The sequence below is a fragment of the Cydia strobilella genome, chromosome Z (assembly GCF_947568885.1).
Source record: "Cydia strobilella chromosome Z, ilCydStro3.1, whole genome shotgun sequence".
NCBI classification, from domain to species: domain Eukaryota; kingdom Metazoa; phylum Arthropoda; class Insecta; order Lepidoptera; family Tortricidae; genus Cydia; species Cydia strobilella.
In genome coordinates this window covers 3,319,443-3,347,329 of record NC_086068.1, presented here as the reverse complement: position 1 = coordinate 3,347,329, position 27,887 = coordinate 3,319,443, and the positions used below count along the sequence as shown (strand labels likewise).

The 27,887-nt window shown below is 38.1% G+C and overlaps 2 protein-coding genes across 4 annotated transcripts in view; both read right to left on the bottom strand.

Moving 5' to 3' along the window:
- Nucleotides 1–844: 844 nt before the first annotated feature.
- On the bottom strand, nucleotides 845–7,789 carry LOC134754567 (uncharacterized). 3 transcript variants are annotated; one of them, XM_063690882.1, is made up of 6 exons: nucleotides 7,750–7,789; nucleotides 6,975–7,057; nucleotides 5,444–5,523; nucleotides 3,916–4,141; nucleotides 1,576–1,696; nucleotides 845–1,086 (listed from the first exon to the last, which is right to left on the bottom strand). In XM_063690882.1, the coding sequence occupies exons 1-6, from the start codon at nucleotides 7,772–7,774 to the stop codon at nucleotides 902–904; spliced, it is 720 nt and encodes a 239-aa protein (XP_063546952.1). In that variant the 5' UTR covers nucleotides 7,775–7,789; the 3' UTR covers nucleotides 845–901. The 3 variants fall into 3 exon arrangements, with proteins under 3 accessions (XP_063546952.1, XP_063546953.1, XP_063546954.1); XM_063690883.1 differs by lacking the exons at nucleotides 6,975–7,057; nucleotides 7,750–7,789 and adding an exon at nucleotides 6,604–6,683 and having other exon boundaries at nucleotides 847–1,086; XM_063690884.1 differs by lacking the exons at nucleotides 6,975–7,057; nucleotides 7,750–7,789 and adding an exon at nucleotides 6,731–6,778 and having other exon boundaries at nucleotides 850–1,086.
- Nucleotides 7,790–25,059: 17,270 nt separating this feature from the next.
- LOC134754577 (tyrosine-protein kinase Abl) overlaps nucleotides 25,060–27,887 on the bottom strand; it is a 93,756-nt gene continuing 90,928 nt past the window's right edge. The window contains exon 18 of the mRNA XM_063690894.1: nucleotides 25,060–26,681. Within this exon, the coding sequence (XP_063546964.1) occupies nucleotides 26,678–26,681 (4 nt within the window). The 3' untranslated portion in view covers nucleotides 25,060–26,677. The remainder of the gene's footprint in view (nucleotides 26,682–27,887) is intronic.

Genomic DNA, 27,887 nt, shown 5'->3' with positions numbered 1-27,887 from the left:
CATCTGTGAAAATTTCAGCTGTCTAGCTATGACAGATCACGAGATACAGCCTGGTGACAGACGGACAGCGAAGCCTTAGTAATAGGGTCCCGTTTTTACCCTTTGGGTACGGAACCCTAAAAAATACAGCGAATTTAAGTTTTTCATACAAAACTTGTTTATGCTCCATTTCGTTTGTAACTAGAGGTATATAAACAAATTACAGACCTAGATATATCTCATGTCGTTGTATGTGATCGCCCTAATTGTAATTTAATAGTTTTATAAAGTTTTTAATAAAGACATGATAAGTTAGACTAGTTAGAGTACGGTTAAAGGCGCCTTTCAAAGATTGCGTACATTCGAAAAATCGCAACAACCGCCGTAACCGGGTGGCCGAGAGGTTGGAGTCATCCATTAATTACATCACACGTTTAAGGGTGGGGGGAGGGGGTCAAGAAAATGTGACATGTTGTGACAAGGGGGAGGGGGGAGTCACAAAGTTTGTGACGTCACATTAACTTATTTCTATTATTCTATTCGCTATACAGTTAAATAACAAGTTTTGGAACGATAATCTTTTTTAATCGTTAATTTTCTTTTCCAATCTGCTTTAGGTTATAAAATTACTAATATTTCATTTGTCAAAAATATTATGATAAAATATTAATAATACTTAATTCGCTTTGCCGATTTCATTGAAAAAATGTGACGTCACACCAGGGGGGGAGGGGTTTGCCCAATGTGACCAAGTGTGACAAGGAGGGGGAGGGGTCAAAAAAACCTCAAAATTCGTGTGACGTAATTAATGGACCCTTTACGGCATTAGCCGCGAAAGCTGAAGACACCTAAGCTTCGATTTCTTACCTGACATTTTCTTTTCCTGACAAACTAGTGTGGCTCTAAAAGTTGTTTAAAACCCTTAATCAACGTGTGTGCTCTTCCGGCGACTGCGGGGCAGGTCCGGGGGGCAGGGCGGCGGGGGCTCCGGAGCGCACTTGAAGATGACGGCGGTGACCAGAACCCCGGTGCTGAGGAATGTGGATATGGTGAAGTTGGTCATTAGGTTGTAGTCCTGGGAGTCCATGTAGACGGTGAAGATGCGAGCTGGAATATAAATCAGAAATATTTGTGCCATTTTCAACCAAAATAGTACTTATTGTCGCTTGTATGTAAGGCGCTATTTCCATATAGCTTCAATTAGAAATCAACAAGCGACAATGTGGTACCTTTTGGTTGAAACCGTCACATTTATTGTGTAAACTGTGTAGGTGCAAAACGTATAATAGGTATATTTTTTGATGGGTATCAACATCAAAAATCGATGACAATCGAGACATAGTATATACAAGTAGTTATAGACGCGCCACCGAGCGACCGGGGGTAAGAGAAAGAATATTCATATAAAATTTGGGCAGCATAGAATTTTTTTCGTTTCACTCTTAGAAATTTCGGTATTTCGCCATCGCCTCCTACCTATGATGCCACCCGTTCGGTGATAAGGACAAATCATGGCACTATTTTCTCTTTCCTCTTATATGAATTGCAATAAGACTATCTTTCTCTATCAAAGAGTGTCAGGCCCTTGGTACTCACCCAAGTTGGTGGCGATGGAGATGATCCAAGTGGTGAGCGACACAGCATCAGCGTTGCCGTCCATTATGATCCCCACGATGTACATTACTTTGGACATGCCGCTCAGGGGAGTGCACAGGGGCTGGAATTTTTACAAATGTCTTAACACGTCGGCTGCCATGAGCATCACCGCGGGAGGGGGAGATCTTTGAAACTACTACGTCTAAACTAGGGTCATCCATTAATTACATCACACGTTTAGGGCGGGGGAGGGCGTCAAGAAAATGTGACATGTTGTGACAAAGGAGAGGGGGTGTCACAAAAGTTGTGACGTCACTAACATTTAAATTATCTTATTGTAGGTAAATAAAAAAATTTGGAACAATAATCGTTTTTAATCGTTTAATTTTCTTTCCTAATCAGTTTTGGGTTATAAAATAACTAATATTTCTTTTGTCAAAAATATTTTGATAAAATATTAATACTTAATACATATACTTAATTCTATTTGCCGATTTGATTGAGAAATGAGGTAGCCACCGCGGTGCACAAAAGAAACAATGCCTTTTGTTCAACGGTGTAGGGTTTGGGCGAAAAAAATCACTTAAGATAATCCATACAACGAATATAACCGAAAGTTAAGTGCGGTGAAGCGTGGTCCTATTATTATATAAAATAAGTGCTCAGTGAACAAAGTTTTTTCATCATCATCATATACTTAAGAGTAAGTCTCTTGTCGGTGGAGCAATTTCCATGTTTCGCGGTCCTCTGCCTTCTTTTTGACAGCCTGATACGACACGACGTTGAGTTTTTCCTTTATTTGATGTATGTACGCTCTCCTTGGTCTTCCCTCCTTCCTCTTTGCTTCAACTTTCCCTTCTATGATGTTTTTGAGTTTTTAAGTTTTTTACGGAGCATTAAAAACGTCGCACGCAATATGGCACAGTAATAAACTTAAAATACAATAACTGATAAGCCGTGAATGTGCGATAAAATGATAATATTAGCTTGGACTATCTATACCTACTTTAACGAACGAGAGAGCGAACCGAAGTGAAGTTACTTACATTCAACTTGGAACACGGCTGGCTACGGGCACGTCCGGCAATTCGATGTTTTTTAACTGAGCTATCAGAGGATAGTTTGTCGCGCAATAACTAGTAAATTTGTTCTAATTGAAATTGGGTAAACGTATTGTCGAGGGGGGTTATATTTTAAATTATATCGATTAAAATATGAGCAGGCTTGATCAGAGGTTATGGAACTTGTTCAGCCTCTTTGAAGTTATATGTCAAATGTACTGTTTGGTTTTTTTGATGAAATTTAATATAAAAGAGAGGTATGGGCACTGTGAATGACATCTCGCTTTGTGTGGTAGGGCATAGGACAGCGGATGTCATTCCAGATCTAGAGCAGAGCCCAACTGGGGAGGTACCTCCACCTTACAGAAAACCGCAGCCAAATAACACTAGACCCTACTAATAGTGTTGTGTTCCTGCCGGTGAGTAAGGTTGCCAGAGCTCGAGGGAGAGGAGTGTTAGGGTCGGCAACGCGCATGTAACTCCTCTGGAGTTGCAGGCGTACATAGGCTACGGAGACTGCTTAACATCAGGCGGGCCGTATGCTTGTTTGCCACCGACGTAGTATAAAAAAAAAACACGCCAGTCATTAAAGTCATGTTGTGATAAAAATACGTTTTTCTACTTGTCGACCATAATCTACCTATATGTATTACAACTTCATATGCAACACTACAACCTTACTCTTTTCAACGTTTGATAGTCTATGGCACTTCCGACTCAAGCATAAGAATTTTATCGATACGGTTTAGTCAATTATAAAATTTTTGAAAATAGAACTTCATACATTTCGATAAAATATTTCTTGTTTAAGGAGACTATATTCAATGCAAATCAGCCTACTTAAACACGCTGCTGCGTCGCATCTGCTTTGTGATTGGTTGGCCAGCAAAAACATTTTTTTTTTATGTTTTTGAGCTACAAGAGCCTAGAAGGCCGAAAAGCAATTTATGAGAGATCTCGCTATTCATCTTGTTGGATCTTGGTGCTCGGCTTACAGATCTGGCCTAGTGGGTTCGAATCCCGGTAAGGGCTTTTATTTGCGCGATGAACACAAATATTTGTATACATGTCAGAATACCAGGCACGATACCTCGGTTCGCCGGGGTCTCTCCCAGAAGTCGTCTAGGGTCTGCTAGGCTTCTTGGAAGAGTTGGGTTGGCAAGAGTAGAGCCGACAACCCATCACGCAAAATAGGCGCAATATATGACGTCGAGTTGCGGAAACCAAGCCCGCGAAAACCTATAACCTATACATGTCAGAATCAGATATATCTACTTACCGTCAGATACGTAAGTATGTAGCTCGGTAAGATTCCCGTCGCGAAGCTCACAACGATCACCCAATACGTGACTACGGACGCCGTAGTCAGTGTTCTGTACAGTTTCCTCTTGAACCTCAAGGTGTAATATAGCAGGATGTAGCTCTGAAGCAGGATGAGGGGGTACTCCAGGTAGGTGATGAGCGAGTAGCTGTTGGTGTAGTTATACAGCGTCATGGTTGTGTAGCTGTGGATAAAATTAAATAAATATTAAGGCGGTTCCCTGAGCCCGACGAAAAATCTCCTTATAACATCATATTTTTCTAAGAGACGTTGATATTCGTAGACGTGGAAAAATATATGTAGTTCTTGATTATATTATCTTTAATTTATAAGCTTTCGATACACGAATTATGACAATTCGCTCGATACAATTAATTCCCAAAGTAACCTCTAACTAGGACTCTTAATCCAACTTTACTCGGTTATTTATTAAGTGACACTATAAACGAAAAAAAAGAAGAACAAGACAATCTTAACTTAAATAGTAATTTTACCGCTTTCGAATTTCGATATTGTAAGGCAACGTTTTTAAAATAAATAAAAATCGACAAAATTCGATCAAAATTGACACTTGGCGCGCATGGTCTTTCCCGTTCTTTCTTGCGAAATGTGACAGGTAGTCTATTATATTCAGTCATGTTTTTAGGGTTCCGGGTTGGCGTAAAGCAAAGGGGGTGCAAGAAAACGACAGTTTTTTTTTTGTAGGTACAATAAACATGTCTGTTCTGGCGCTCGCCGGCCGCTGCCGCGGCACGCTCGCTTCGCTCGCTCGGCTTCGCGCTCTGTTTGATCGCGATCATCGCGGTCAACCTAACACACTCCTCCTCGCTTCGCTCGTCGTCGCACCTATCTTGTCTCTGTTACTTAAATTTACTTGTTCCAAATGATTGATTTTTATTTGTCAAGTAGTGGTTTCAACTTGCGGGTCAAATATCTCGGCCATTTTTGATTTTAGAGAAAAAAAATCCTACAAAACATGCTTATTTTAGCGTATTCTCTACGATAACACAATAAAAAATAGGTGTCATAATAACATCACTCCGATGAAAAAATTTCTAAGTGTCGGCACTCCCTTTGCTTTAGTCCAACCGGGTTCCGTACCCAAATGGGTAAAAACGGGACCCTATTACTAAAACTCCGCTGTCCGTCTGTCTGTCACCAGGCTGTATCTCATGAACCGTGATAGCTAGACAGTTGAAATTTTCACAGATGATGTATTTCTGTTGCCGCTATAACAACGAATACTAATAAGTACCTTCGGTGGGTGAGTTTGACTTGCACTTGGCCGGTTTTTTTTAAAAATCAGGTGCATTTTACTTTCCTCATATTGGAAATGCAAAGTAGAGTGTTTAACTCGGGTGAAAGGCATCATATCGGCCTCGGACTATTGGCGCTGTCACTGCGTTCAAGCGCCTAACTACCTCGGCAGAAATGAGTGCCTTTCATCAATCTATTTCAATGCACGACTTAAAAACACAACACTTACCCTGAAATCTCCATGATCATGGCTTGCAGCATCAGCCCGTCTGCATTCCTCGCCTGCCGTACGTGCTGAATCTGCGGCACCTATATAACAAGATAAGTCTTGACAAATATGTTGTTGAATGTAGTAACGTTTAGTTTTTATAGTTGCGCAATTTCATAGTAGATGTCGCTGAGTAGGCGATAGAAATCGGCTACTTCGCGCTGTTAAGGCGGTTCCCTGAGCCAGAAGGCGAAAAATCTCCTTATATGATCATGTTTGATCAAGAGGCGTTGATATTTGTAGACGTGGAAAAAATATATGTAGTTCTTGACTATATTATATTTAACAACATAGCTTCCGATACACGAATTATGACACTTCGCTCGATACAATTAATTCCCAAAGTAACCTCTAACTCGGACTTAATCCTACTTTACTCGGTTATTTATTATGTGATACTATAAACAAAACAAGAAGAAAAAACAATCTTAACTTAAATAGTAATTTCATAGCTTTCGAATTTCGATATTGTAAATGTAAGGTAACGTTTTTAAAATAAATAAAAATCGACAAAATTCGATCAAAATTGACACTTGGCGCGTATGATCTTTCCCGTTCTTTCTTGCGAAATGTGACAGTGACAGCGGCAAACCGATGGAACGGCCTTAAGATTTTTCCACATCCCCTTTATAGTATAGTAAATTTGGTTTCGGAATAAATGAGTTCTAGGGTAAGATAAATAGGGCTGGATTTTGTCTGGCCGACTCCAATAAATAAATAAAAAGGAATAAATGAGTCTAGGGTAAGAGAAATAGGGCTGGGTTTTGTCCACTTATAGGGTCTGAAAACCAGCGGCTCTTTAGAGGGTCATTCGCTGGAGCTTACCTTCACCTGTCCTATAACGCGTTATGTCGCCGGCCCTCCCGAAGACCTGCCGGCTTAGCCAAGGTGACAACTTTGTGTCACTCTGTCACTCTTCCATATGAATGTGACAGTGACAGTTGCATTTCGTTCGCTACGTAGCGATAGCGATTGGCATGTTGTCTACGGGGCCTGATCACCCTGAGCGGACGAATCCATAAAGTGGCTGACTGGTCTATGTGTAGATCTTTAATTACTTACAACATTTACACTGTTTCTAGTTCACAATTATTATTATATGCCATACGATTTAATATAACCTTCATAAAGCCGCATGACAGGATGGTCAGCACGCTCAGCGTGACCGCCACCCACGCCGACAGCCCCATCGTCGTCGTTTGACTTGTAAAACAGCGGCTCTTTAGAGGGTCATTCGCTGGAGCTTACCTTCATGAAGCCGCATGACAGGATGCAGCACGCTCAGCGTGTCCGCCACCCACGCCGACAGCCCCATCTTATAGGGTCTGAAAAACAGCGGCTCTTTAGAGGGTCATTCGCTGGAGCTTACCTTCATGAAGCCGCATGACAGGATGGTCAGCAGGCTCAGCGTGTCTGCCACCCACGCTGACAGCCCCATCTTCTAGGGTCTGAAAAACAGTGGCTCTTTAGAGGGTTATTCGCTGGAGCTTACCTTCATAAAGCCGCATGACAGAATGGTCAGCACGCTCAGCGTGTCCGCCACCCACGCCGACAGCCCCATCTTCGTCGTTGGACCTGAAACACAGCGGCTCTTTAGTAAATAAAATAAATAAATAAAAAAGCATTTTATTTCTGGGTAATTAAACTTAATCTAAAAAATTTAAACCTAATTTGTATAATATTGAAAGATTACTCCAGAACCCCCCTAAGAGGTATAGGCCTCTTTCAGATTCTTCCATTTTTTCGGATTTGGGCCTCCCATATCCAGGTGGCCCCCGCTATTTTAATTATGTCGTCCGACCAGCGTGCCAATGGCCCTCTTCTCTTCCTCTTTCCGTCTGGACCTTTCCAGGCCGTTGTGTGAAAAGTCCACCTCTCGTCTTGGAGTCTGGCAACATGGCCCGCCCATCTCCATTTTTGTTTCTGGGCCTGGCTTAGTGCGTCTATAAGCTTAGTTTTTTCTCGGATTATGGAATGTCTGATCTTGTAAATTTTTCTTATTTTAAGTAAACTCCGTTCCGCGGCTCTTTAGTAACCGGCATAACGTAAAAAAGTTAACGGCATTAAAACATGCACCTAAACCTACATAATGAAGTTTTCTCAGGAGCGAGTGAAGTACGACTGACAGACTTTGACTATCATTTCTGAATTTTGTATTGCTTTAATGCAATGGGTCCCATATAGACATTTGTGACGTTTTCAATCAAAAGGTACCACATTGTCGCTTACCATAAGGACGAAATTGGATAGTATCTAATATAACTCACAGTTTAGGGGTCCAGACACTGGCATGGATCAGGTTCGCGTTGACAGACTGACTTTTCACAACTACCCCACTTTGTACCCAAATGTCAAAACCTACCCCCATTGTCTATACATAACATACCTCCCCCATTAAGAGAGTTCACTATTTTATAAAGTTCACTAACACTATTACCTAACCCTACACTATGCTACTGTTACACTACTTTAACACTTCAACTATTCTTCCTCCGTCTCTACATTTCTACATTCAGACAATTCAATTCAATTTCAATTTATTTATTTCGCTTGAACATACACAGTTGTTATGGTTACATGTCATTGGGATGTTATAGGTACATAGTGTAGCTATTAAGTGTTACATGCATGTATGGTCTACCACAATATGGCATGTAAAATCTTAGACTAACTTAAAATAATAATCTAAATAATCTAATTACAATGTTTTAGGTTAGTTTAATTTTTATACTCTATGTTTAGGTAGTTATTTATTTAATTTTAAATTGTATTTCAATAAAAATTCCTTAAATATTACAATTAAAATGTCAGGTTATCAAAATATTCATTCAGATTATAAAATGGTCTTATTAGTAGAAATGATTTTAATTTCTTGGAAAAGTCAATAATATTATCACATTGCCTAATGTCCTCATTTAAAAAAGCTCTGACTTACTGCCGCTATCGCTATCCGCTAGGGCTATTCTCTTATAATCGGGTGAGTCTGGGGGTGTGGTCTGTCTAGCACGTTTGTGGCTGCTGGATGCGGTATTTTGTGGGTTTCCGTGTATCGTGATGTCCTGGGGTCCGGACACCCCTATGATATCCGCCCATCGATGAGGCGAAGGTATCGCAACTCGGGTATACTCGTCATCGTCATCCGTAGCATCATCGGTTACCTCAGGGACCTTCTGTTGTCCTTCCCCCCCGCAACCGAGCATTTGATTGATGTGTCGTACTAACATCTTATCGTTCCATTTCACTAAGTATCTGCAGACCCCTAGTCGCTTTTCCACCGTCCCTTTCAACCAGCGTGGTCCACCGCAGTAGTTCTTTACATACACTGACTGTCCAGTATTAAACTCCCTGTGCTTTGTCTCACTATTCTTCTCTATTACTTTTTCCTTATCAACACATCTGAAAGACAGGGGGTTCAACCTATCGAACTTAGTTCTAAAACGTCTGTTGTTCAGGAGCTCAGCCGGAGTTTTATCATTGACGCTGTTTGGTGTGGTACGTAAACCATACAGTATCGCTGGTAATCTCACTTCCCATGGTCCAGATGTTATTTTCCTTAATTTAGCCTTCACTGTCTGCACCGTTCTTTCCGCTTAACCGTTGGTCGCAGGGTGGTAAGGGGCGGACAGGACTTGTCTGATCCCTTGGGATTCTAAGTATTTACGGAACTCCTCTGAAACAAAACTTCTTCCATTATCACTTACAAGTACATCAGGAAGACCTTGTTCTGCAAAAACATCCCGCAATATTCTTATTAACGTAGAGCTGCTCATATCTGGTACGATCTTGACCTCTGGCCACTTAGAATAAGCGTCAATTACAATTAAAAATACCTTTCCTTGAAATGGCCCAGCGTAATCCATATGTAGTCTAGACCATGCTTTATCTGGCTTTATCCAATGATGGGTAACTTTAGATGGCATATTTCGATTTTCTGCACACACGTTACAGCTCTTCACCATGTCTTCAATTTGCTTATCCATCGCAGGCCACCAAAAATAGCTTCTCGCCATAGCCTTTGTGATCACAATACCGTCGTGATTCATATGCAGCTCCTCCAGCACTTTTCCTCGCATCTTCTCTGTTATAACCACTCTATTTCCCCATAAAATGCAATCTTCATACATGGAAAACTCGTCTCGCTTTTGCCAGTAAACCTTGTACTCGTCATTACTCTTCCCAGGCCATCCGTTACGTATCCAATATAATATTTTACTGAGACACTTATCCTTTTTTGTCAAGTTGGCCACTTCTATGGCAGAAAACTCCAATTCAATGGGTGTCTCCTCTATTAGTAGAATTCCTAAAAAATCCTCTTCCGGCGTTTGCGTACCTGGTGGACCCGGCCATCGACTGAGGGCATCTGCGTTTCCAATTTTTTTCCCCTGGACATATTGTATTTCATAGTCGTAAGAGTTCAGTAGGAGTGCCCACCGTAACATCCTAGGTGACATAATATTGGGTATAGGTTTCTTTGAATCGAATATCCCCAACGAAGGCTTATGATCTGTCTTGATAATCACTCTTCGACCACTTATAAACTGATGAAATTTCTTCAAGCCAAATATTATAGCAGCTGCTTCCTTGTCTATTTGTGCATAATTACGTTCATGTGCGTTCATGGTTCTCGAGGCAAACATTACGGGTCTGATACTTCCATCAGCCATCTCGTGTTCTAACACTGCTCCCAGTCCGTACTGTGACGCGTCACAAGATAAAATAAGTTTCTTTTTTATGTCATAATGCACCAGAGTATCTTTACTGGAAAGCATTTTCCTTAGCTTCTCAAATGAATTTTGATGTTCTTTTCCCCATTTCCATTTCGCGTCTTTGTCAAGTAATCTGTACAATGGCTCAGAAATCGACGCTTTGTGTGGCAAAAATCTATCATAAAAATTTATCAGCCCCAGGAATGCTTGAAGCTCTTTCACATTACGAGGTGCAGGCGTCTTCTCAATCTCATTAATCTTCTCCTCGCAAGGATGAATACCAAATTCGTCAATTATAAAACCTAAAAACTGCACACTCCTGGCAGCAAATTTACATTTGTTTTTATTCACTCGCAATCCCGCTTCCTGTAACTTATGAAACACCGCCTCGAGCCTCCTATTGTGTTCTTGCACTCCATTGCCAGTAACCACAATATCGTCTAACAGTACGGCTACCCCAGGGATACCAGCCAATAGCGTCGACATGAGTCGTTGGAATATGCCAGGACAAGCCTTTACCCCGAAGGGTAATCTCTTCATTTTATATAACCCCTTAGGGGTATTAATAGTTAGCAAATTCGCTGTCTCCTCATCTACCATAACCTGGGTGTACGCCCGTTCCAAATCTATCTTTGTAAATAAAACTCCCCCTTGTAATTCCGCAAAAGCTTCACTGAGGGTAGGTAAGGGGTAAGTGTCAGTATCCGTCACGGCATTCACTGTCGCCCTATAATCCCCGCACAGACGTACCTTGCCATCTTGCTTAAGTACTGGAACTATAGGTGTGGCCCATTCGGAATGTGAAGTCGCCTCCAAAACGCCTTCGGCTTCTAGCCTATCCAACTCTTCGTAAATTCGGCCTTTTATTGCGAACGGCACCGGTCTGCTCTTAAAAAATACTGGCTTTGCTCCTTCTTTTGGCCTAATACACACTACAGGCCCCGTATATTTCCCTAATCCTTCCTGAAAAACTCCTACATAGCGTTTCTGTATTCTATTTAGTGTTGTGGCCACTTCATCGCTGTCAACCTTTAAACTATTTACTCCTTGGACGTGTATCCCTAAATCCCGGAACCAATTCCGACCGATCAAGCTTGGCCCGTTGCCCTTAGCCACAACTAAGGATAAGTTTTTCTTTATCTTCTTATTCTGAACCAAAACTGTCACTTTACCCATTATACATAGTCTGTTCTGTGTCCATGTCTTTAAAGAAACCCCAATATCATCAAATACTGGGAGCGAGCCCTGCCAAACTATCCTAGCGGTCTGCTCACTTATGAGACTGAAAGCGCACCCGGAGTCTACTTCCATATCTATTCTAACTCCATTCAGCATTATTTCCATCATATATGCTGGTACTGCACTATCTTGTCTCATATTATTAACTGCAATTTCTTCATATAATCCATTAAAATCAGATTTTGGTGTATTATTTCCTTTTAACTTCAAACCACAAACCGCCTCGATATGGCCCGTCTTGCCACAGCCATGACATTTGGTCCATCTAAACCTGCAGGGGCCTCTATGGGGTCTACCACAACGCACACATGACATCTTTTCTGTCTGCCTTTCATTCCTTTTGTTAGTCAATTTATTTACTTCCATTGGTACTTCTAAATCACCAGAAACTTGACTAGAAGAAGCCGGAACAATAATACTTGAATCAATCCCTGCCGCCTCATGAGATAAAGCAATCTGACAAGCTTGATCAAATGTCAATGTACTCTGTTGTAACAACTTCTTCTGTACTTCTTTGTCCCTTATACCACACACTAAACGATCCCGCAGCGTTCTATCCAAATCTGTAAAGTTACAGTCGATGCTCAATTTCCTCAATTGTGCTATGAAATCCCTAATCTTTTCCCCCTCCTCTTGATACTTAGTATGAAATTTATAAGACTGGATAATTTCATTTGGCTTCGGGTGGAAATGATTGTTCAACTTACCCACAATTGTTGTAAAAGTAACCTCACTTATTTGAGTTGGTGCTATCAGTGATATAATCAGATCATACAAGTCGGAACCACACACAGCTAATAAATTAGCTTTCTTTTTACTATCGTCTTCAATATCACCTGCCTGCAGACAAAAAGTAAACCGCTCTATGTAATTTTTCCAGCAGCCAAGCGCCACATCAAACTCCCCAAACTTGATGCCCATTTTGCACAGTGATACCTACTTTTATGCGTTTTTCACTCAAATCACACACTTTACACTGTAATTGCACACTATTGTCCTAGTTTTTCTCGTCGCCACTAATATAACTCACAGTTTAGGGGTCCAGACACTGGCATGGATCAGGTTCGCGTTGACAGACTGACTTTTCACAACTACCCCACTTTGTACCCAAATGTCAAAACCTACCCCCATTGTCTATACATAACAGTATCTTTATACAAATAACCTGTCAGAGCGTACTTATGGGAAGCGACAATGTGGTACCTTTTGATTGAAAACGACACATTTGATCCTAAAAATAAACCTGATCAATTGATATCATTATTGAAAATTGACTTATTTCCGGCTGGGGACATTAATTACTTTGATCACTAAAATACATGCATGCAATATACCATTCCATCAAACGGGACCTTAGTCAAAGGAATTTGAATCTTTAACACGGTACACACGTTTCATATTTAAACGGCAGCGCAAATATATTTTTTCCTAAACATTCTTTCTGATCTATACAGAGCACAGCCAAATTATGAACCCACAATTTTTGACCACCACATACATAATATGAAAGGTTAAAGGGCAGTGAATATGCAAAACGATATTACTATTGAACCTCGTAATGATTTATAGTTAAAATTTGGAATGATAGTTTTCTTGCTGAATTATACTGAAAATTGTAATTTGTAAATAAAGATTTTTAATGGTATACAAATGTTGCCCTGAATTTTGGAACACATTCGCAATATGTAAGCATGACCGGTTTTATAAAAAAAGCGACTTATACTCACAAAATACTTGTAAAAAATATACCTAGTCTTTCCTAGGCGGCCAGACTCGTTCAGCGCTAGTCTATTCTTGAGTGAAAATTGGCAGGGATATACATTATATTCGACCAATTGATCCCCTCTGCTGCACTATATATCTACAATCGAGGTCGGGATAATATTTTACAATAACTAATTTACTACAAACAGGGTTACGTACCTGACCAGTCACCAGAAGCGTAGCATGTATTTCACTGTGAACATTCACAGTGCACATTCGCCTCAAACAGTCCCGAAGGTGCTGCACCAGTTTTTAGAGGCATTATTACTCAGAAATAATGGTAAATAACTCGAATTATGAGACCTCGATTTAAAACCGTATTGACAATCAAACTAGTTGAAATTTGCAACAAGACTGACTGTGACTGACTTCTGACTTCTAATTCTGACACTTGAACTTGACAAGCTGTATTTTCCAAATTTTTTTTTTCAAGCTGTATTTTCCTATCAGAAAGCGCAGTCATTATATTTCAGGATTTCGTGGTATCGTTCCAAACTTAATATTTGAGTTGATTTTTATTTGCAATCTCTTTTGTTAATTTATTTTATTTTATTTTGTTGGGAAACAAACAGCTTACAATATACAGGATATAGATCAGGGGGGACACTAGGAATATAGTTAACGTTTAACTCGGGTGAAAGGAATCATTTCTGCCTCGGACTATTGGCGCTCTCACTGCGTTCAAGCCAAAGAGTAGTATAATAGTTCAAGCGCTAAAATACGTCGGCAGAAATGAGTGCCTTTCATCCCTTGGTTAACAATCTACTATAAAAAATATCTGGAGCTGTGTGTACGGAGCTACAGAGCGTGGCGTGGCGTAGGTATTACCCGAAATTCTTCTAATGTGACAATTATTGCAAAGAAAATGGATATGTGTAGAGTCAGAAGCTGCAAATGATGGATTCAACCTACTTTGATACAACTTGGTACTTACACCTGCTTTTATTAGGTACTATCTTTGTATGCCAAATTGAAAGCAATAAAAATACTTACTTTACTTTATGTTTTTGTTAAATAAATTACACTCTTTAAAACCTTTTCTGCATAATGTTAGGTCTACTTGGGTGGTTTACAAGTACATTTTTTGTTTGATACCTTGTAATAAAAAATCTTTTATAAGTTACAAGAAATCAAACAAAAAATTGACTTTTGAACCGCCCAAGTAGACCTAACGCCAGGATTACACTTGTAAGTTTTACTTACATAAGTAGGGACAAAGCTATTTGCTAGAATGAGATAACGATATTCATATCTCATTCTGTAGTATAGCTGTCCCTACTTACGTAAGTAAAACTTACAAGTGTAATCCTGGCCTAATATTATGTAGGATGAAAGCACGTACGTATGTAAATGTAGTTGTGCACGCACACATACATAGTTAGTTTCGGGAGCAAGTCAGAGATGGTGCTTTCAAATGAGTTTCCATAAAATGCTTCAAGTGGGCTCTCTTTACCTATTATACTTTACTCTTTGGTTTATACTTTAGGAAAACATTCGCCAGCAATATGATAGGATGAAGAAACGGTATTGATCCGGGACACGTGGAATGCTCTAAGTTCTAATAAATAAAATCCATCGTTCATTAAGAAAACATTTTATTTCCATTACATTTTGACATCTGTACGTACTGGTTTCTTTGGGTTTCTATTCTACTTACAGTAAATAGTTGAAATGAAGCGATTTGGGCAATTGGCAAAGCGACCGGGCCGTCCGTCTTCCTTGCGACGTAATTACGTATAACACTCAAACGGACGTCAGAGGGCCGACCGTGAACACCGAAGTTAGCAAATTGCGGGCATCTTTCTCTGTCACTCTAATAACGCCTTAGGAGTGAAAGAGAAAGATGCCGATCTTCGGTATTCGCGTTAGGCCCTCAGTTCTTTGAAGCGAAACTGTGGGTGACCTAACCTACCGCGAAGGTCGAAATTGCGTTATCTGCCTCTCAGTCGCTCTTGCTTCGAGCAATAGAGAAGCAGATAGACGAGCGAAGTGATTCGCGGCAGGTTCTTTGCTCCGTAAGTATGTCAGTTACGTAAGTACACCGCACCCTCTAAAATATCAGCTTTGACAAAAAATTCAGAACACTTCAGGGCACGGTACCGTTTCTACAGATTTGCATTAAATTTTATTTACATCTTACACAGTTGAAAGAATTTCGATATGCAAATATGGGATTAAATCCAATTAGTTCTATAAAAATTACACTTTTCCCAAATTCAAACCTACTCATACATAAATCTATAGAACAAATTGGAATCTGTTTTGGAAATTGGTCTGTGTGATAAGATTTATAAGGATTCTGACCAAATTATTAGCAAACTTTATGCGTTTTTCTCGAGTATGGTTTTGAATCCACGATTTTTGACCAACACACCCAAAGAGTGCCCAGGTAGCAAAGTGACGTCAGCGACGTAATAATGACGTCATAATCACGTCGCTGACGTCATAATGACGTATAAATGCTACCTGTGTCTTACATTAGGAATCGACGGACGGCCGCGGTTTGGCGAAGCAGCGACCCAGGCAGCAAAGTGACGTCAGCGACGTCATAATGACGTAATTATGGGGCAATAATGACGTCGCTGACGTCATAATGACGTATAAATGCTGTTCCCGACCATGCAAGCCCATCGCCTCGGAGATATAGCCAAGAAGGTATCGGATAACTAGACATACAGAAATATCCGCCCACTCTGAATGCAGTCCGATCTATATTTGAGCTCATTTATAGCTAAGACGGTTTAGACACTCTAATCTGTGTTCTTTTCTAAATTTCTTTCCAAAAACGCTGGCGCTCCTAACGAATACGCTTGAAGCGGAAGCCGGCCGTGTGGATTGCGATACATTTGTTTTTTACAATTGTGTCGCAGTAGACGTTGTCAGCGTCATCGTGAAGCATATTCGCTCAGGGCGTGTTTTTGGTAATAGTTACAATAATAACTAAGCATTTTGTCAGTTGCAATTCAAAATTATAATAATGAAATAAAGCTTAAAAACATATTACTCTAGGGGGGTTAGGAGTAAATAGAACCCAACGAAAGATCAGCCTAGGTTTCTTAAGATTGCAAGTGTCACTTATATACATATTTTTCTATAATTTGTATGTTTATTTAGGTATAACAATGAATAAATAAATACAGATTTAGTTTGTCTAAAGCGCCCCAACTTTTTCCCCTGTAGTTTGTATCTAAATTCGTTTCTTTTTTGAGCACCCGCGCCTTCTGAGCTGTTTTCAGAGTGCGCCGCGGGGCGGCGCCACTGCGCCACGCGGCTCTACGGGAACAACGTCTTGGTCTATTGCTGACGCTTGACGCTATATGTGTCACGTTCTATATGTTGTCTCAACGTACAATAGCGCCAACCTAAGACCAAGGCGGAAGCGGGTCAATGTAGGAAATATTCAAATTGTAGCTTAGAGTAAATGCAATTACTTTTTATAAATAAATAGATATCATCATTATTTTCAATAAAAAATCTTAAGTAAAGAAAGCACTAAATCAAAAAAAGGATTTAGTTTATCCGTTAAAGAAATTTATTTTTAATTACGAAATAATAATGATTTATTTCTATTTCTATAAATAAATAAGAATTCTAAAATATAGTCAATTACACTAAAAATTGTGGAATAAATCATTGCACGCGATCGTTATTTTTATCGTAGTCAGTCAGTCAATGAAGTAATTATTATGTAATACACTCTCTTTTATACTTAAAGTCGTAGTAAGAGTGAAAGAGTCAGCAACACATAGGAGCGGGAGTGAGCACAGTGGCGCCGCTACACCGAGCAAGTCGTTTATAGGCTACGACCGCCCTCTACCGGTAAATACAAAACCTAATTTAAGTTACTAAAATATTTCGAAATTACTCTATAATAAGGGAACTTACGTATATATTTATTCTTATAACCAAATTTAGGTATTTATTTTAAAGACTAGCATACATCAGTTATACTTAAATAACATTTTTCATACATAAGTGGTTCGTATAGTATTCTTCAGCCTAGATATAGATTACACACGTGGAAAATAAGGAAATCATATTGAGCACAAGTCGAATGAGATAATTGCCTAATCACAGTACTAACTAAAAGATACCAAGCGTAGGCCTCAACTAAAATTCCGATACAGTCTTAAATGCTGAACAGTCGAAAATCGCTTTCGCTTCAACTCTGGTTTGTAGTCCCGACATTTGTACGTGGATTACTTACGAGTACTACTATAGTTACTATACTAAATTAGTACGTGAGTGTTACTTGCAGTCGGCATCGGAGCGGCCGAGGTGTTTAATATCTGAACTATGGATGGTATAGAAAGGATGCCAATCTCTTATGGCAGAATTGTTGCAAAAGTGACCGCTTTCAGCTTTAAATACTAGTTCCTAATCTCTCCGGTGGCGCTAGTTCGGTTCTGGGACATGAGTATAACATGAACCACATAAGGCAACAAATAACCCGACCAAATTACTTGTTTTTGGTAGTATTTCGGTGTATGGTGGCGCCGCCTAATTACTGTTTTTTGATGGACACTTTACATACATAGAGATTTGGCTCCTTTATATAGTCTCCATGATCTGAACACTCACTCTAACGCGTTGACAATAGAGGCGTATTCAGATATTTGTGAGCACCTTCACCGCTCCGATATATATAATGGCGATTGTACATAAGCGATAAATATACAAATGATGGATGAATTTGAAACTTCCCTCGAATTTAAATAGAACTTTTAAGTATATGAAGAATCGTTTTGTTTTTTTTTTGTATAGACAACCAAAAAGATTAGTCTCAATTTTAAATACATAGCTTATTTGATAGAAACCAGAGTTGAAACGATCAAGCACTTACATATATGTTACCTTTTTTCGTTAACCCATATATGATAGAGGAATGAAAAGCCAAGCGTCAATTTGGTCCAAAATTATTGTGTAAACAAAGAGTACGGATATTTTTTCACAATTCAATATGAACATGGATCATTGTGTAAGGAAATGTTTGTACAAAGTGACCCGTTTTAAATTCTCTATCGATCTCGATTGCTCTTGGGTGTAGTTTAACGCTTAATTGACGGGAGGAGGTTTAGTTAGTGATCATGATCAAACAGTTTTGAAAAGCCTTAAGACACTATTAACAGCTGACACAAATACAAATAATTGGAAATATGGCGGTTTTCAGAAAAAAGTGTACCTTTTACTTCAAAACATTACACTATTACAAGTTGTTTTTAATTTTAATTTGTTAAAAGAACAACAGTCCGTTTTGTAACGCGAAAATTTTTATACTCGTATTCGAAAATATTTTATTAGAGGCAAGTAAAAGGAACACGTATTTTAAAAACAATTTGGAATTACGACATTTGAATATGCGGATTCATTGTTGTTATAAAAAATACATTATCACGATTCTTTTGGAAAGCTGATAGTGAATACATTCTCATCTTCGACTGCAAATCGCAATTGTATATTGAATCAACTACAATAATTCACACGTAAAATTGTATTTGATGCAACAGCCAATTTGCCTAACCTCATCGCGAGGGCCAGGAAATAAAAACGCTCTGAGCGATTACGCTCGACGCTGACCTAGCGTCATACTTTTGTTTACGCACAAGCATTTCTCGCGGCCGAGGCCTACACCGTTCAGTGCGTATACAAATATGGTGTGCCAGGACATAAAGCAAAGGCTATACCGTGACTTAGTATGAGTTAGTAATTAAGTAGAAGCTGGAAGTAAATAGGAAGACCAAACAATGGTTTGGAGATACGGTAGAATGTACATACAATCATGCCCAAAGGGAACAAGCATTAAATAAACCAGTTCATCTTATACCAAACATTATATACAATATTTAAATAATAATCGAACGGGCATGATTCAATTCCGATACGTAAAACTAATATATCTACAACTATATTCATATGTGTCCATAAGGACGCGTGCCGAGTATTTTGATTGTCGCTTACAAACTGCAAAGTACATACATTATGTAATAAATACTTTAACGTTTTCGCGATACAGTCGTGTGAAGAAAACTGAAGATATCGTTAGTATTAGTACGAATATTCATATATTAATAGCCTAATCCTAATTATCGTCACTAGGAATTTTCCTATCACTTAACAGAATTCCTAGACATGTGCCTTAGTCTCTCATTGACGCTGCACGCTGCTATTTACCTTCCCTTAAAATTTGACGCTGTTTCCTGCGTTTAGCGCCAACCAGAGACTACGACCAGGATTTTCATAGGAATATTCATATTAAATTGTTTTGTAATACCTCCAGTTGAAATGAGCAGCTCCACTAAATTATCTGTTTAAACATACTATTTGGCACTGAAAAACAAACTCTATACACTACGCAATACGGTCGGAAATCATAAGGATTAATTTAATAGTAACTAATAATAAAAATGTCACTTATTTATATTAATTTCTTATTTTTTGATCTATTTAGGCTTTCCGCCAATCTCACAATCCGTTTTCTATTACCGTAGACAAATGGGACCTTATCATATTAACTTTGATACGATTCACTATGCCTCAGTAACTCAATTAAAACGAAAAGATGCCTGTAACCATGCCAGTGTCTAGTTTCAACTTAAAATGATACTTACTATAAGCACCCCAGATGGTAGACAACAGAAATGTTTACATAAACAAAGATTCCAGTAAATGTAAATATAGGTATAGAACGCGCGTGAGAGGCCTACTCTAGTGCCTAAAATCTGAATCTTAAACTTGACATTGACGCACCAGGCTAATAAATAGGAGTCTCCTGTGCTGCCCTCTAGATTCTGGCACATTCTTTACAGTACTTAAGTAAATATTTGTGCCCTTCTCAACCAAAGGGTACTTATTGTCGGTTGTCAATAAGGCGATATTTCCATATAGCTTCAATTTGAAATCATCCTTATCGACTAGCGACAATGCGGTACCTTTTGATTTCAAGCGTCACATTTATTGATTTTCATAATTCATAATTGATTTTTGTACATATTTGCTATAAACTGTATGGCATTAGGGTAGTATCATTTTAAATTAACAATTTTACCCAACTTAAAAGGCAGATTAGTGTAACATTCTTAGTATATTCAGACCAAACGCGTATTACAAAATTGTAATCATCATATCACGTCACTGGTAGTTTGTTGAAAAATACTACGTTAATGCATCAAAAATATCTCGACACCGACTCTATGTGGGCCTCAAAATATTTTTGGACGCGTTACCCGCCTGGTCTGTTACACGACCAACGATCGTATTTCATTGGCGAATTCATTTTCAGTCTTTACAATAACTTATAAACCCTTACTTACACTTATATCGATTCTGAACACTTCTGGTCTCATTTAGAAAGACTATTTTGATTTTGAACTTTTTTTAGGAACACGAAGACCCTTTTATGCCACAACGGAGGCAAACAAGCGTGCGACCCGCTTGATGTTGCGGCCCGGCCACGATTTTGCGCGACCGGCAGCGGCGGCGGCGGCGGCAACCATAGGTGGGAACGAAAGATCCGATCGCTGTGTATCGCTCCAACCTATGGCCTCCGCTCGCCGCCGCCGCGCTTTGTCGTGGCCAGGCCGTTAAGCAGCAGCCTATGGGCGAATGTACAGTAACTATATTGGAGTGGCCACGGTGTTGTAATATATCTGAACGAGGCCTCTATTCTCAAGGCGTTAAAGCGCATGTCCCAAGTAGCACAGATAGCTGTATCCCAGGTAGCAAAGTGACGTCAGCGACGTACAAGTGACCTCATAGTGACGTCATTTATACGTCATAATGACGTAACGGACGTCATAATGACGTCTAAATGCTACCTGGGATAGCAGCCGAATATAATGACTGGGTAAGAGATAATCAGTTATCCAGACATTATTCGCTATACAGCTACTGTGCTACTTGGGGTTCAGATATTTTTGAGCACCTTGGCCGCTCAGATATATCTGTTGGCGACTGTACGTATATGTATGTGTAACTTGCTGCTTAATGAAATGAGGTGTGCGCAGGCCGATTGCTGGTATTTCTAGTACGATTAAGCTTTAAAGTGTTCTCATTCACATCACAGCGAGAAAACGTATCTCATACACCATTAAGGATCCTATTATTATGTACCTACAATTTATTTGCAAGAAAAGCGGTAATACAATGCGTAATACGGTACGGCAATTTTAAGTTTAAAATAACGTCATTTTACTAAGTGCACTTTTAAAAAGCAAAGGTCCTTGTAAATAAAAATGATTTCGTAAAATTGTTTTTGTTTTTTCCAAATAGTTGATGCCATTTGGTCGAGAATGACACATTTATGTTTTTTCAAAAATACGCTGGTACGATAACCGAACGCTATGATTTAAACGCCCCGAAGGCAAAGCGGAATCGCTCGATACTGACGCCGGAAGCGTCAACAATCACATATGGTCGACAATCAAATGCATGACGTTTGACGCGGCGTCAAGCGTCATGAATAAAAACAAAATTTAATCCTAATGCAAAATAAGCAATATTTCAGTAATAGTCTTTCCAAATAACAATAGGGATATGAATGTTGGTGTTTTCAAAATCGATATGTACAGGGTGGAGCTAAGCTATGTCGGATTAATACCTTTCACAAAAGTAAACTTAAAAATTACATTCGATCCATTGTGTCTGTAGTAGATAAAGAATATGAATTTGAAGATGTTTACGAAACTAAATGTGTCGTTTTCAATCAAAAGGTACCACATTGTCGCTTGCTACTTATGGCAAGCTCTGACAGGCTATTCGTATAAAGATACAATCCAATTTCGTCCTTATGGTAAGCGACAATGTGGTACCTTTTTGATTAAAAACGTCACAAATATTACTAAGTTTAAAGAAAAAAACTGACTTATTATCGGACAATTTTTATGTGAAACTCAAACCACTAAATTACCAAATAAAATATTTTAAAAACCATGTCATAATTGATAAATATGTCTTTTATAATTCAAGTAAAATAATTATGATGTATTTTACATTAATATACAATTATGTCACGATTATTAAAATTTTCTATTAGAGTTATTTGTCGCTTTTGTGAAAATTCCTGACCTAAACAGACAGTGGATCAAACTATTTTACCTATTAGGTACGTTACGCGATGCATGAAAGAGATAGCGATATATGGTCGACATGGTCGTATAATACTTGTACTCTGAAAATGATCTTTAAAAATCATCTGCACAGCTTAATTATTTCTCTTACTATCAAAACATATCATTTTATTTTATAATAATGCATAATAATATACGGGAAACTGTCATTTGCAATTATTTTAAATATGCAGATGATATTTAAAATTGTGAACGATACTGGGGTCTATTCACTTATCTAAGGCACAAATTTGATTGTTACTACATGATATGATATACACTACCGCTCATAACTATTTAGGCACTCGTAATGTTTTCCATACAATTGTATACAAAATCGACTTTCAGAATTATACCGCTAAGTCGCAGTCGGGTAACAGTTTCTTGTTACTTTTTTAATTTAACAGACATATCGAGCTTCAAAATGATGTGCAGAATATTCGTGTACATTGCCTATTTACGAAATGGCAAGCGTAAAAAAATCCATAAGTCGTTTTCCAGTACAAAATCGTTTTATTATGTATGAACTAGTACATAAGGGTTTTTTAAATCGTTGCATAAAGTTAACTCGAAATTTTAAAGGATGTCTTTGGCAACAATGAAATATAAATTCAATCCAACATGTAAGAGAGTCATTTGCCAGCGATCGAACAGTATGATTTTGAAAATAATTTTTGTATACAATTGTATGGTGAAAATTACTTTTGAGCGGTGGCGTATATCGTATCGTAGCGTCTGCTAGCTAGCGCGGTTGCCATTCCCGGGCGCACGTACAGTCGCCATAAAATAAATCGGAGCGGCCGAGGTGTTCACAATATCTGAACGCGCACTCTAACGCCTTAACAATAGAGGCGTGTTCAGATATTTGTGACCACCTTGACCGCTCCGATATATCTGACGGCGACTGTACGCGGTTGCCATTGTAGGTACAATCCGCCGCACGCGTCCGCGCAAGCGTTGCTCATAATATTTTTGGTTAACTTGCTCCGTGCAACTAGCGGACGCCCTAAAATGTTTTACACCTGTTTATAGTTTGTCAAAGGACTGTCTCATTTCAAACATAGACAGAGAGAATCATACTATCTTGTACTAGTACTAGCACCCAAAAGGAAAGAATGAGTATAGTTTTTTTTTTCTTCTTATTCACTGACAAGATTTGCTTGACCAACTATAAACTAGAGGAAAATGATTTCTGTCCATTCGTCGAAGAACATGGTAGATTAATATTGAATAAATGAATAGACCTTTTCATACCAGTATCAGATCCCGTACAAGTCCGATTTATAAGTAAAAGCGCAAGTATTTCTTTATAAGTAACCCTCAAATATTAATCTCTGGTAGTTTTTTTTAAAAGCTTACGTAAATTATATAAGCACACGTAATATATTTAAATAAAAAAATTGGACCAATTTTTAAACTATATGCGTTAAAAAATCCAAACTGATTTCGTTTGCCCTCCCTTTTTACATGACAATTTCGTCAGTCATCTGTCAGTCAAACAAAATTCACTAATTACTAAAAAATAATTAAACAAAAATCAACCTGCACCATCCATGATCCATTTTACTGCACAAATATTTGTAAATTCTACCTGATTTTTTATTGTACTTTCATTGTATTTGTGTTGGTAAATAAAAATCAACCTTATTTAGGTATTAATATGGTTCACTTTAGCTTAATTAACTTGTGGTAGTAATAAGCGAAATTTGATAATGTCATAGGACGTAATTTAGCGAAAAGGAACCATCCTCTAAAATGTGTCATTTAAACTAATGACTACGTTTTGATAGAAAATCCAAATTCTGACAGTTTTTTTTTGTAGATTGGGTCCTTTTCCCGAAATAACGTCCAATTTATTGTTATGCTATGAGTAAAAAAAGCCTGCTCTAAAAGTTTTATTTTATGGTTTTTCAGTTTACTTAGTAAAAATATACCCAAACGCCTTAAATTCATATAAAGCGGACTTAAACTGAACCTAATGTTTCTTTCGTGACGATTTCATTCCAATTGCGTTTTCAGAAAACGTGCACATGTTGCTTATTTTCATAAAATTTGAAAATTTTGAGTTGATTCGACTAAGAGTCGGCAAACAACTGGTTAGCTTTAGTACCGCCGGCGGGAAGCGAGTCGTAGGTATAAATCCGAGCTCGCGCGGAGAGTTCCATAGGCTTGTCTAGGCTTAGAACGCATTTTTCTTAGTGACATATCAGCTTGATGCAGTGATAAGCTGATAAGCTGATAAGTTACCAAAACTGTCTTCTGGATTGCTCTGTAATTGTTTATTGGAGGTCTTTCTCTCTGTGCGTGTGTTTTAGGACTGCAGGCCTTGGTAGTGATTGAGTCATTGACCAAGGACCCTTTTCTGATGGAAACGTCCTTATGCACATGAAGCATAAGGATCCGTATTTAATGGAAAGCCACAATTATACCTTTTCGTCTGAAAGTAGCCAAGAATTTTCAATTTTTTCGATTAAAAATAACAGTGCACTATTTTCTAAAAACGCGTAGTTAGAAGGAATACAGTGAATGACTTATTTTGATGATCATTTACGCAGCATTGTCTTAATGTAAACACTACGGACGCTAACTCGTTTGTAACATTTTGTACTATCTCGCAAGTGCATCGAAACAAGATAATCGTAGACACGTCACCCCAGGCAGCAAAGTGACGTCAGCGACGTCATAATGACGTAATAATGATGTAATTATGGGGTCATAATGACGTCGCTGACGTCATAATGACGTATAAATGCTGTTAGGGACATTTGCCATGACAATAACAACATGGTACACCGAGGACCACGTTCGACGTGTTGCCTCCCTGTCACACTTACGTACGAATTTACAAGTGCGACAGAGAAGCAACACGTCGAACGTGCTGGATTAACACAAATACTTTTGGTTGATTTCTCTCATCTCCGCCTCAGTGGAAATGCAGCTTTATTGCTATTGTCACAACAACGTTGACATAATGGAAAGATGGAAGTGACAGTCTCTATGCTCGATAACGAGGAATGCGTCTGTAGAAATGTTTTGTTTTACACAACAATTAAAAATAAATATAATGAACAACGATATAAATACTTTTTTCAGTGAAGGAATACTGCTCCTTAAATAATACCTGTATTTTTATATAAAATAACACAACTTCCAATCATACTTGTATTATACGCAATTACATGCCACAATAATCAAATGCGTCACAAGTCACAATAATCAAATTATGACTTATGTATGACACATTAAATACGTAAGGCCCAACGTCCTACCTGTAGTACTAATAACTTCAATGTAATTTAAACCATTTTCAATTGGAACAGTCGCATTTCTTTTGTTTCGTTCGATTTCAAAACAAAAGAAATTCAACCATATATCTGTTTCAATAATTCAAATTCTAAGGACTTTTTTTTGTGTGGTGGGCCTTAGGAGGATAAGTTAAGTGTCTTCCTTGTATTTTTTATTTGAGATCAAAATGAAGTCAGGTCAAAATCTAAATAAGTATAACACAAAACATTCCTATACAAAATTTGTATTACCTTTTTCACGCCGCTGTATAAGCACCATATGGTAGATACCATTTTACCAATATTAAAGCACATATAAAATATGTAGTTTTGGTAGGATCGAGTCTTTTAAGTCCTCTTTAAGACTCAACTCATTGTTTTAGAATTTAGAGTATCAGCCCATCTTAGGAAGACTCATTTTTTTTAACACAATTTAAAATCAAATTATTTAGCATTCCCGAGTTCTTTATAAAGAACAAATTCGACAACAAAATTTTAATCTTCATTAAATATGAAGGTTACTTATTGAAAAACAAAACATACTGAAAATATTTCTATAAAGTTTGCTTTATAATCATAAAGTGACTTTGTTCTACCAAGTTTAGCTATTTATACTCTGCCTATTCCGATCACAATAAATATTAAAGCACTCTTACTATTTCACAAACTCTAAAACTGAGTAGAATTCTTTTTTAGACTCATAAGACTGGTTCATACCAACACATTCATAAAATCCGAGTGTATTTTTAATGGCATCAAACACTTGTCCACATAGCGTTCATGAGGTTAAACTTTATAAGGTGATATTTATAAATAGTTGGAATAGTTCTCATATAATGTCAGCCTATATTGCATCCCACTGCCGAGGTAGCAGTGACGTCAGCTACGTACAAGTGACGTCATTTATACGTCATAATGACGTGACGGACGTCATAATGACGTATAAATGCTACCCGGGTGCTGAGCACAGGCCTCCTCTCATTTGAGAGGGGAGATAGTTCTCATAATATTACATTATATCGGTATCTGAATGAGTATAATTACAGTTAGGGTATCTCAGTGCTCGAGGTTCCCAAGGCGAAGTGGAGCGTAGGCTGTTTACCTGGGGCAAAGAATAAGGGCGTAAATAAGTGCGTGCGTACGCTTTATTACCGGATTATACAAGAGTATCAGCGAGAAATTTAGGAACTTCGAATTTCGATAACCGCAACTGGCTATTGTTTATGTACAAGTTGCTGAACGTTTCCAATAAGATGGAAAAGTTCTAGGTATTTTTTTCCACATACATTTCACGGCAGGTGCCGAAACGGACCACAAGTTTTTTGCTTAAAAGCCGTATTGGCGGATACTCATAATCAGGGAGCGTACAATTCATGCCGATGACAGACAAATGACGTCAAGCATACAGCATATTTCAGGTTTTACGTTTATTTATCGTTAATAACTGATATGAAAAATAGGATTAATCATTAATCGCTACTATCTAATCAACCTCTTCTGTTCAAGTAGACATTTGGCATTTGAGACATAAGACGGACAGTAAAAATATTATTATCTGACATTGTTATACCGTCATACCTAATTATCAGTGCTCGGAATAGGCAGAGTATAAATACCTAAACTTGGTAGAACAAAGTCATAAAGTGGAGACTGCCTTGCGATAACATTTTTTTTCGGGACTAAAGTCCCGGAAACGTACGAAGTAAATAATATTGTTATAAATACGGTAAAAAACAATGCATTCCTCGTTTTTGTTCAATACAAGCAATAGGCGTAAAATAAAATAACCAATTTGTTTCTGCAACTTTCCATATATATTTCTTAAATCTAAATACACACATATTGTCAATTAAATATTAGTTGCGAATATGATCCTGATTCTGACGACATATACTTAGATTTAAGAAATATACATAATCATTATTATTATTTTTTAATGTTATAAGCTTTATTGAAAAGATGATAAATAAAATTTACATTAATTGTATAAAACAATCATTGTACGTCGCGAGACATATTACAGAGAACAATAGTATTTTATACAATCGTGATATAATAGAGAGCTTTTCAGTCGAGTACCGTGTTTAAGCAACGAAGCTTGCTGAGTTGCTTAAGTTAAGGTACGAGATTGAAAAGCTTGATTATATCACTATTGTATAAAATACTATTGTTCTCTGTATATTTAATTGACAATATGTGTGTATTTAGATTTAAGAAATATACCTATATATGGAAAGTTGCAGAAACAAATTGGTTATTTTATTTTACGCCTATTGCTTGTATTGAACAAAAACGAGGAATGCATTGT